Consider the following 11,873-nt stretch of genomic DNA (forward strand, 5'->3'; position numbering starts at 1 on the left):
GCTTGCCAAAGACATTTAGAAACAAAGCAGCAATAGAAAATGTGTGTGAAAGTTGAAAAAAAAAAAAAAAAGTACTTCACGGTTCAAAAGTCACGGACCAAACTTCATTCATTTTAGTCAGATCAGTTTCTGTTTTTGTTCTTTTATCCTTACATTAACACATCACCGTTACTACAGTTGTTGCCAAAATATCAGTGTCCAGTGTTAGATCCTTTTGTCTTTAAAAGCTGATAACCGCTTCATGTATTCCCTCAACCACATGAGCGTCCAGGCTGTGTGCCTACCCTTATCTCTCACTCTCTCCCTCCCTGTGTCCCCCTATTTTCCACTCCCTGTTCTCTCTTTTCACACAGGCTTTGTGCTGGACCATCTGCCATCCTGGGACCTCTCTCTCCCTCTTCCGGCTGTCCGTGCCGCATTCCAGATGTTTAATCTTTTGGATCTGGATCCCTCCAAGACTCCCACTCTCTTCCTTTCCTTGGTTTTGTCCCTTGTATGTTTGTCTAGACTATCCTCTTTGCAGGTCTTCATGGTGGAAAGGAAGTCATGAGGTCCATGTTGCTATCAAACCTCTCACTAGGCTCAAGTGATTGGAAGATTGTTGGTGTTTTATTACCTAAATGATTAATAGACATGGAACAGGTAATAAGCACAGAGCTTATTGCTGTCAGTTTTTGCAAAGCTTGCCTAAAATGCTCAGACAGACACAGACTGGAAAAAAAAAAAGTGGTTTGCGGCGCCCCTCAGTGGATCCAAATGCCTTTATTAAACCGAAAGTCAGCTGCGATCCAAAAGTATGCTTCCGATTTTGAGCTTTCCAAATTGAAAGTTATCAAGAAGCAAAAAATAAAAGCAGCAGGATGTCTCATGTCTGTCAGTTTTCAGCTTTGTTAAAAATATTTATTTATGACAATACTGGCGCATGCGTCGCGGCTTTCAAGTGATTGGACCTTCTAGAAACCCGGAAGTAGCGTATGAAGGTCCTTTGCGATGGTCGGAGTTTAGATAACGTTTCCTCGTTATAGGTCCGGAGTTGGTGTCAAAATGGGTGTTAAAATAGAGGTGTTCAGAGTAAGTAGCAGACATTTTAAAACAACGTCCGAGAACATTTAATATGCATTGGCCTTGAGGTTTAAATCGTACGAATCGGCCTAGGTTTCGCGTTTAGATGTAGCTAGTCATTATCATGAGGCTAGTTGTGGTCATGATATAACCGTATTCCACTGTAACTCACTGGCTAGTCTATTTGTTTTTGTCTTGAGCAGATGATGCTGTATCTGTCCTTTCCTGTGGCCATGTTTTGGATCTCTAATCAAGCAGAGTACTTTGAAGAATACGTAATAAAGAGAAAGGTCAGTGATGCTGTTTTTATTTTTGACCACACATGTAAACATAGTTCAGTCCACTCCATGAAGCTTGATGTTCTACTTGTATTAACATATGTCTTTTTTTCTTTACTCTTATGGCATCTTATATGGTATACAGAGGGAGATCTTCCCCCCTAACGAGGCACTGCAAGTAAGTGTCCAGTAAAAATAAACAAGTGGTTTTGGTAGTGACTTCACACTCATAGCTCCCCACCATAAACACTTGATGATTTAATTTATCTTTCTTGTCTTCATTGCCATATGGTCCATATTTTTATTCCTTCAACTTATCATTGTAAAACAAACAGATAAATGGTACTGTAAAACCACATAGAGGTGACCAGGGTACGCCAGTGATGCTTCTTTTTTTTGTCATTTTAATATTTCTAATCATACTGGCAGATCATACTTTTTTCAAGTTTAACAGGTTTGTTTTATAAATTAGACTAATAGTCCCACAGAGTATTTTTTTCCCTATCCCATCATGAGTCAATCCTGAAACCACAAATAATTGCATTTATAATAATTCGTATGTCTTAATGTTTCCTATATGATGCTAATAGTAATGATTGTGCTTTATTTGTTTGCAGAGAAAAGAGCTGGAGGACTTCAAAGAGCGAATGCGTATTCGTAAGGAGCAGCAAACATTAAAAAATATTTCTGTGGAATCTGAGAACTGAAGATTGTGCTGAAGAAATGCATAAGCTTTCAGCACCACTGATGGAGGATTATGCTGGAGTGTTTTTTGGGCAAAAGAAAACAGATCGGACTGGAGTAAGGCCATGTCACGCTGGAAATCACTGCAAAGTTACCACATCTCAGAAGTGTGCTGGGTGTCTTCCAGGGATTCATTATGGAGTTGCTTTGATTGAACTGTCATAAAATAAATAATTATTTGAGTTATATGTCCAGTGGTATTTAGTATAATTGTCATGATTTATTTTGTGAGGTACAATGCCTTTAAAATGTATTCACCCCGTTTTTTTTTTCCTGTTTGGAGTTTTATAATATTGAATTGCAGTGAATGTAATTAGGCTTTTTTGACACTGATAAACAAGAACGTACCATAATGCCAAAGAGTAAAACAAATCTCCATAGAATGACCCTGCATTAATAACAAATGTAGAACAAAGTAACTGATTGCATAAGTATTCAGCCCCTTTAGTATTCAGTATTTAATAGAGGCACCAGTGGCAACAATTACTGTCTCTGGTCTATGTTAAAAAGGTGTGGGTAGCTTTTTGTAATACAAATGTTCCCACAAGTCACAGTTCATTTACAGACTGCAGCATCCCCACATCACAATGCTACTACCACCGGGCTTTGTGGTGGATATGGTGCCTTTCTGGTCGTAGATGTTTTTTTACTTGTACATCAAACATAACTTTAGTATGATAACCAGATAGCTCATATTTGTTTCCATCAGACTATAGAACATCTCTCCACTGTGTTTTACATACTACTCGTGCCTTCTGGGACACAATAGCTCAGATATTCTGATTTCTTAAAAGGGTAGAATAACTTATTGCATTGTAAATGCATTACATGTTTCTTTGACTATGTATTTTTTTCACCTTGCAGATACAGCTATATTTAATCTAAAATCACTTGTATCACTTGTTATATCTTGACTACACACAGGTTACCAACTTGTGATGACGTAAAACAATTGGATTTACCAGTGATGTTTTAGTTGTGTAATAGTTTATCACTGATGTAAAAGCCTAATTGCGTGAAAAAGTTGAGCGGGGGGTTAGCTTTATAGTTTGTGATTATGTGTATACTTCTTGTAAATGTGATTTTAATGCTGTTTTTCATTTTCAACTCATTGTAAGTTGATTTTGTTTCCCCTAAGAGAAGCAGTTACTTGTGCACTGGATATGGCTGAGTTTATATATAAGAATATATCTCTTGTTGCGCACATCCTGTGGCCATATCTTTAATCTCAGGATAAAGATGTCACCAGGTTTGATCCCCTGGATCAGCAAGCAACATTTTTAACAAAAACAAAATGTAAACAACTAGCACTAACTAGCATCCACTGAGTAAATACAGTACAGTAAATACATTTGTTCAAGAATTGTTACTTGTATTTACTCTTTCTCTGTTGACTCTGGTAACAATGACCTTGTTATTACTAAATCAGCAACTACCTGAGCAAAGGAAACGCTCATCCAAACTACATCCAAAATTACACTTGTTCTCACATGCTTATTACCAACAGGTACAGCTTAATGTTAATGAATGTGATCAGTAGAAAAATAAACTGACCAAAGTGAAGCAATCAGAAAAGAAAGAAAGAAAACGTGATGTTCATTTTATCTAATGGTCACATCTAGAGACTCGGAGACTTCATTTTCTTCATCGTCTTCAGTGACCATCACTTACATTTAATGTAATGACTGGTCATCATTACATTTTTGTACTAATGTTAAAAGAACAACGTGCAACGCAACACTTAGTGTTTCGGTAAATAGCCAGGAGTCAATGTTTTGTGTTTTAATTTTTTAACGTTTTAACTCCAAGAGTGAATTCATACACACTAAAATAAATATGTTCCACTGTACGACAGAGGCACAGTGACTTTAAAACCTGTGTTCTTCGCAATCAAGGGTGTTTGCTGCCCTCCAGTGGTTATAATAAGACACTACACCACATCCAATTTGTAAAATTAGCGTCAATACAGGTGTGAAAGCATACAAACACTTCCGGTGTGTAAATTCAAAATAACGCACTCAAACTGAAACTAAAAACAAACCATGCAGCAAACATCATAAAATGTCCATGCGGGCATTGCATTCAATTCATGACTTGAACAAAACAAGCAGCTAGCTGTGATAACTTTTTGTGAAATTTATATATTGACGCTGTTAATTGAACGTGGTCCTTCCTGTGGCCACTAGAGGGTAGTGGCTCTACAAAGCGGAGTTGAGTTCAGTCGTAGCTTTATTTTTCTCCAGATCTCTCCTCCGTAACGCTCTGATATAGGTTGAGATTACGTTAACGTGTTTTTGGATGAATAGTGAATGTGGTGCCGTGGACACCTTCCACTGTGTTTTCTGTCGGCGCTAGCTAGCTACTCCCAGGGTCCTGCTAATGATCACTACATGCTGGCGACATAAAATACGCTAAAGCATACAAAAACTAAAGAGAAATAATAATTGTTATAAATATATATATTCACAGGCTTCGGAGATCGTTTGATTAGTAGAGTATTAACGGGAAGTGGCAGTATTATTTCTGCATTGACGCTTCCATTTTTACGTTGCAGTTACCCGCCGTGGCCACTAGAGGGCAGCAACCGCAATACATTCACAGACAATATGTTCATGGGAATAAATTACTTCGTGTACCTGTTCTGTTTAAGCTTTGATGACAGAGTATACATTAATAATACAGATACTATTAACTTCTGCTTGAATAACCCCATCAAACACCTAGTTATAATATTAATAATCTGGATTATTTCCTGTACCTTTCCCAAAGAAGAATGTGGAGCTGTATACTTAAATTGTTCTTGGTTCCTTTTAGTTTGTCTCTGATTGCTTTAGTTTGGTTACTTTATTTTGACAGTGGTCACCGTATTAGTTTTGGTGGGGGTGGAAGGATGAGTTTGAAGGCCAAAACAAGTAAGGTGGTCTCCATGCTAGAACAATGTCATGAAATTAAAATTTTATCTATATTTATTATTCCAGTTATTATCAGTATCAATGTTATTGTTGTTATTGGTGATAATCGCAGAATTAGTGAGCTATACTTAATGCTTATGCTTAATATTGCGTTATCAAGGAATTTAATTTGTTGCGATTCCTCACTTTGGCCACTGGAGGGCAGTAAATACTCATGACCCCAGATATACTCAAGTCAAATGACAATGTTGATCTAATACTTCCGGTGAATGCTTTCAAGATAATACAACCGGTAGACAGAAGTATTCCGTGTACTAACAATAGTAATATTGTGGCTACGGATATCCTACTTAATACCTCTAATAATAATAATTACTATACATGTCAGCATCTGTTTTGTTGACACGGAAAATGTAGAATTGAAAATCTCTCTATCAAAGATGGCATTTTGGTTTGTTCTGCTGCCTTCAGGTGCTCGTCCTGAATTTCGCTGATTGGACTGATTCAGCTCAAGTTCCCAGTCAAATCATTTTTCACACTTTTCCTTATGTATTGATTTTTAATTTTCTGCCTTATTTTCCCTGTTTTGACATCACGGCTTTTAAACATTGCATTATTCGCTTCACTTGTCGCGCCGAGTCTATGCATTTCAGTGCACTAACACAGAGATAACTTTAAAAAGGGATTAAAACACAGACAATCAGTTCGACCTGAAGCTATCTGAGCAATATACCTCAAATCTGGCGAAGATTTAGACGCGATAACCAAAGCAAAATCATTTCTTAGAGGCACAAAACGATTCAAACTGACGGTGTGTATGTTTGGTGTTTTTTTTTCTCCCCCTGATATTTCCAGCTGTAAGTGGAGGCACCACCGCTACCTGTCGGTCAGGTCCAGCTGATCTGAGTAAAAATGATTTGCAGTCTTCCACCTTAGGGTGTACCGGCGCAGGGAGGGACACCAGCCAGAACAAATCAAAGACTTTATGTTTCATGAAATGGCAACTAGGACCACCGGGATCTTGTCGGACCTGTCTGGATGGAGAACACGCTGAAACGACGGTGGGTTTTTAAAGAAAAAAACGATTCTTCTGTATAAAGTCTGAAAGAAAATCTCCCTTTGACAGGCGATAGCTCTCTACAATCAGCTGTACGTATGTCACTGCACGTTTAGCTCCTAATAGTAAAAACATGTTTTTTTTATTCAGACGGTTATGTCTCTTATCTGAAGAGATAGAAGGCTAAGAAAGAAGGGTGTTGAATTGTTTTATTGTTTGTGTGTCCTAAATATGAATAAGCCTTATATATATATATATTTGTAGATTGATTGTTCTGGCTTCTCAAATCAGAGAGTTTGGTGCTTTTGTCTTGTTTTGTTTTTTGTTTTTTTTAATTCTGTTTTATATCACTGTAAACTGGGCACGTTTGGGTTTTGGGCAGTTGGTTGGACAAAACAAGCAAGCTGGAACACATCATTGGACTCCGGGACATTGAGATGGACATTTTTCTTCTGGAATTTTGTAGGAAAAAAAAAAATTCAAATCAACACAAGTTCATTTGCCTGCCTGCTTTATTGTCAGATCATCACAATCACAGCGGTAATCTTTACAGTAACACGAGTCACGTGCACTTACAATAAGCTCTGTGTGTATATTCCTCTCCGCCGCCGAGAATTATCTGTACAGCATCTTTATCACATCGACAACGACTGAGTTGAATTTACCCTGTTATGTGTAGACAGCAAATGTTGTGGATGTGAATATTGAATGTGTTCTGAAAGAAGATCCTTCTATTGAACAAATACAACACTGTACATTACCTGTTGTCGCACCTGTTGTGGACAGCAGGAAAACACGCGTAACTCTCTGATGTTTTGTTTGCAGTCATGGCCATGGAGAGCAGTGTGTCGAATACCTGCTACCACAGCCACAATGTCTCCTTCTTCTACAACTGGGTGGGTAAGAAGATCAGTACAACATGGACAACGCGGGACTTTGTGGTGATTGGACTGGGCCTGACCGTGTGTCTCATCGTAGTTCTGGCCAACCTGATGGTGATGGTGGCGATCTTTATGAACCGCCGCTTCCACTTCCCCATATACTATCTCCTGGGCAACATGGCAGCAGCAGACTTGTTTGCCGGTATTGCCTATGTCAACCTGATGTTGAACACGGGCCCCTGGACCAGCACACTCACTAAGGAGCAGTGGTACATCCGCGGGGCTCTGATCGACATCAGCCTGACGGCCTCCGTGGCCAACCTGCTGGCTGTCGCCGTGGAGCGCCACCAGACCATTCTCACCATGCAGCTGCACAGCAAGATGACCAAGCGTCGGGTGGTGTTGCTGATAGTTTGCATCTGGGCTGTGGGCATCATCATGGGCCTGGTGTCCTCCATTTGGAACTGTGAGTGTCGTCTGGAGGACTGTTCCACTGTCGCTCCCCTCTACAGCCGCCGCTTCCTCATCTTCTGGGCGGTTCTAAACCTGTTCACTTTCTTCATCATGGTGGCCATGTACACTCGCATCTTTGTCTACGTAAGATACCAGAGCCAGTACGTGGCCCAGCACACACTGGACATGCAACACCGCCAGACTATTATCAACCTGATGAAAACCATCTCCATGGTTCTGGGTGAGAAGTTCAGCACTAACTTGCTTATGAAAACACACGTCTGAACTGTACAACCGCACAAAACATTAGGGGACATTTTCTTCTCGAGTTGAAGCCACCTTCGCACAATTCACATTTCAATTTTACTATATGATTAAGGGAAAAAAACTGACATTACATTGAACTGACATATTTTCTCAGAAACTAGGGCTTTGTACCCGAATGCACCTCTGCACTTCACGTGAAAATAAACTGGTGTGCTTTTGCTCCTCGCTTCCTGCAGCCTACCACTTCCTCTACAAACCGGTTTTATAGCTTTAGCCCTGTTTGTTTGTCAGACCTCGTCTGATTGCTGTGGGTTTCACAGAGTCAAAAGAATTTCCAGTGCGTCACAGTGAAATTGAAATCCCATTTCTATCACTAATCCACACCTTTGATTGCTTAGCTGACTCAGTTCCTGTTGGCAGTTAACCTTGATATTAAGAAATCAAGGCACAAACATTACGCAATATCGCTGGACTTTGAGACTGGTGTCATTACATTGCTGCCTTACATTTGTGGAAGATTTGAGCTTATTGTTGTTGACTCTCTTCTGCCTTCATTAATGATCCGCATATCTCTGCAGGCGCCTTCGTAATCTGCTGGACTCCTGGACTCGTGATTCTCTTATTGGACGGGCTTCTGGGTAAAGACAGCCGCGCCAATGACTATGAGAAGTACTGTCTGGTGATAGCTGAGTGCAACTCTCTGGTCAACCCCATCATCTATTCCCTGCGAGACAACGAGATGCGGAGCACGTTCAAGCGAATCCTGTGCTATCTGTGCTGGAGAGCTGATGATCAGCAGATAGGGTCTTCGCCTATTGATATTGACTCACCATCACCAGAGGTATCCTCGGCTGAAGTTAAGAGTTTAGGTTGATACAGAGGGTTGTTGACGACGCAGTGCTAAATAGTCTGTGAACTCTAAACATCACACTTCCAAAACATGTTAGAACAGATTTATATCGAAACCTTTGATCTAGATCTACAAGGGGAAAAAATGTTTCTAACAACATATTCTGTTACTACGGGGCTTTAGGCGCATTCCCTCTCAGTGAGTCATGCAGGTTTTCACTTACTGCACCAGTGCACATCTTGATTTCTAATCCAACGTATCAGGTTGAAAGTAAAATAGAATGTTCTCTGGTACCTGGCACGGGAGTGAACCAGGAAATTTCTAATCTTGATTTCTTTTCTTTCATTGTGTTAATCCTGGACTGATGACTACTTTGTGTGTAGGGAGGGATCTGATCTGGAGGGACCGCACTGCATTAATAAATTCTTAAATGTTTGATTTTATTTTTTTCGGTTCCTGTTATAAAATAGGGCTGTAAATGAATTGTCTGTTTCTTGAAATTATTCTCTTTTGTTGTCCTGCACGCTCAATAAATTATGTTTTGTCCACAGGAAATCCTTAACTGTGTCCAGAAGTCAGAAGATGAGGCCATGTGTATGCGTGAGGACACCAACAATAAAGAAGAAAGTTGGACAATGCTTGGGGTATGATGGCTGTAGGCCCGCAATTAAAAAAGAAAAAAAATAATTTGTCATCTAATCAGGAAACTGTAATTTTTTTTTTTTTTTGCTGAACATCAGCAGACATCTGCCAAACTACCTCACTTCCATGTTTGCATTTGTAAATTGACTATAAAAATGTATATAAAGATGCATCAAATTAAAAAGCTGAAAAGGATTTAATCCATTTTGGAAAGATGCTGTCATTTCTCAGGATGGTGTTTTCCTTAGTCTCCATGAGGCTGACAGATTCACATATTAATCATCAGATGGTGCAATCTCTCCTTTTATTACATTTGACTATCACAAGAGCATTTGTGACAAATTATAAAATGAAACACTCCTAAAATCTGAAATCAAATACTGAAAAATCACACTAAATCATTTTATTAATTTTCTAATAAGAACACTACAATTTGTCATATTCTTCCTTTTTGTTTTACTCTTTCTAGAACAATTCTAAAGTTGAGGTATAAAAGGAGTTCATACAGACTCACAAGTCTGAAAACAGTGGGGGTTATATACAAGAGAAATGGAAAGACAGAGGTAGAGAGAGGGGTAAATACAAGGGAAAGAGGGGAGATACAAATATACTAATAAAAACAAAGAAATCAAAGAGGCTTAAGAAGACATTTGATGCTGTGGAAGTCATTTAGTCACTTGCAGAATCCAAACAAGATTTAAAAATGATCGACAATAGAAAGTAAAATTCAGTTGTGTGTTTTAGAATTGCCACCCCGTCACAAAATTACAGGGGTCCACAAAATGTGTACACTGACATCTACGTGTTTAGGCATAGGTGTTTTTGCTGATGTTACTATTTTCAAGATGAGTAACAGGAGTCGTGCTTGTTGACTGGGGCGAAGTGCAGAGCACGCACTTAGGTGTGGAAGTCTTGCTCACTCTCTTCCTGTTTCAGGGTGTAAGAAGGATTTAACAATTGAAGTTGCCACACCATAAACAGAAATTTCTGATTTCAGGGAATAATTTGAGCAGCTGTCAAACAAACTTTAGGATTAAATTAGGCACAAATATTGGTGAAATTTGGGAAAGTGACTGCAACTGAAGGAGTGGAGAAAACGTTCAGATATGGCGGGGGAATCAGTTAAGAAGGGGTTTAGCATGGAAATACACCTAATAATGTCCACTGCAGAACCTCAACTGATGCAATTATCTTTCCACAGCACCAAATGTTACACCTCTAAACCATACATTGCCACCCGGTTATGTAACAAAAGACCTAAATAATATTCAAAACTGATACAGAGTTATTGTGAATCCTGTGACACAAAGGCCAAATAAAACTGGCATCTCAACCAAACATCAAAGTTTATAAAAGGAAAAAAAAAAAAAAAAAAATACTGAAACATTACACAAACTGTACAGTGACATCCATTACAACAGGTAGAAAAAGGGGGGGGGGCATGATAATTTGGTGTGGCGATAACGTTATTCATAAGATACAGTCTGCGAACTGCGATGAGTAACAAAACAAGTAATTAAAGGTGGGATATCACATGTGACTAGCTTACAAGCTCAAGTTTTGTTCTGTAACATATGGTTCAACAAAGTCTTGACTGACACTTAAATATTCATAAGGCTTTACCTTACTATCAAAATGCTTTGTTATTCACATAACAGTTAATGTATAAAATAGTTCCAAAGAATGAAAATCCCCAAAAACACTGCAGGTTTGTCTTAAACACAAGTTAACTGTTTTACTACACCCCGTGCTGCCTCTTTTTTTGGTAACAGAGGAGAGAGAGAAGCCCTTGCCCAATTGGCCATAAAACTAACAAAAAAGAAAAACAACAAAAAATAGTTGTGGTTTTACCAGAAGGTATTTAAAGATGGGTAAAAGAGAGAGCATGCCTTATATGCTCACAATCAAATTACAGGTCTGATATGACAGTCCTCACTCCGCCCACCCTCCCATGAAGCCCCACAAAAAATCAAAATCAAAAATCAAAAAAATCAAATCAACTTGAGGCATGACAACACCACACAGAGAGACACAGATACAAATATAATTCCCTCCTCGCCTCGAACTGAAAAGGTGGCTGCGCACCAAGTTTAGAGAGAGACACAGAGTAGCATTATTACATTGCTGAATGTGGTATTTTTGGTTTTGATACAACAGAAGGTTGTAGCGTGTTGCCTCGGGCTCACGAGCTTAAATGTTTCAAGATGGGGAGCAGATCTCAGTTGAGCCCCACCTGGTGTGTCATTGGCTGGTGGAAGCACCCAGTCTTTATAATGCTTTCAAAGGTCAGAGGGCACCAGCCAGTGTGACTAAGACATCCCAAGAAGACTGTACACACGCCCACACAGAGACACACACATCATAGCAATACATGATGCACTTTTTCCTTTTTGGTCTGACTGTAATAATTATACCCTTTATTTTTTTTTTGTTAATAAAAACGAAGCTAAAAACTCGGAAGGTTAAATGAAAACAATAATATCACGCCTAGAAGTCCTACATGCATGGAAGACAGTCACGTTTCTAAATTCATGTCACGTTTGTCCCAATAACACATCAATGCCCCACAATCTTTCCACCCCTCTCCTAATGTCATTTAGATGCTTTATTGAGCTCATTTTTGGTGGTGGCTGGTGCATTCTTGGTGAAACAGCATTAGAAAATAGCCTACAATCAAATAAACTAGTGGACAGAAAGCAAGAAGTAAAGTCTACAAGCCATCTACCA

At 39.1% G+C, this 11,873-nt stretch overlaps 2 protein-coding genes across 2 annotated transcripts; both read left to right on the top strand.

Annotated features, from left to right (window-relative positions):
• Positions 1–794: 794 nt before the first annotated feature.
• Positions 795–3,288, top strand: LOC121199145 (protein PET100 homolog, mitochondrial). Its single transcript, XM_041063655.1, has 4 exons — positions 795–1,071; positions 1,266–1,352; positions 1,486–1,518; positions 1,958–3,288. The coding sequence occupies exons 1-4, from the start codon at positions 1,045–1,047 to the stop codon at positions 2,045–2,047; spliced, it is 237 nt and encodes a 78-aa protein (XP_040919589.1). The 5' UTR covers positions 795–1,044; the 3' UTR covers positions 2,048–3,288.
• Positions 3,289–5,893: 2,605 nt separating this feature from the next.
• Positions 5,894–9,341, top strand: lpar2a (lysophosphatidic acid receptor 2a). Its single transcript, XM_041063648.1, has 4 exons — positions 5,894–6,057; positions 6,879–7,628; positions 8,233–8,495; positions 9,056–9,341. The coding sequence occupies exons 2-4, from the start codon at positions 6,881–6,883 to the stop codon at positions 9,152–9,154; spliced, it is 1,110 nt and encodes a 369-aa protein (XP_040919582.1). The 5' UTR covers positions 5,894–6,057; positions 6,879–6,880; the 3' UTR covers positions 9,155–9,341.
• Positions 9,342–11,873: the final 2,532 nt, after the last annotated feature.

The sequence above is a fragment of the Toxotes jaculatrix genome, chromosome 18 (assembly GCF_017976425.1).
Source record: "Toxotes jaculatrix isolate fToxJac2 chromosome 18, fToxJac2.pri, whole genome shotgun sequence".
Taxonomy (NCBI): Eukaryota; Metazoa; Chordata; class Actinopteri; family Toxotidae; genus Toxotes; species Toxotes jaculatrix.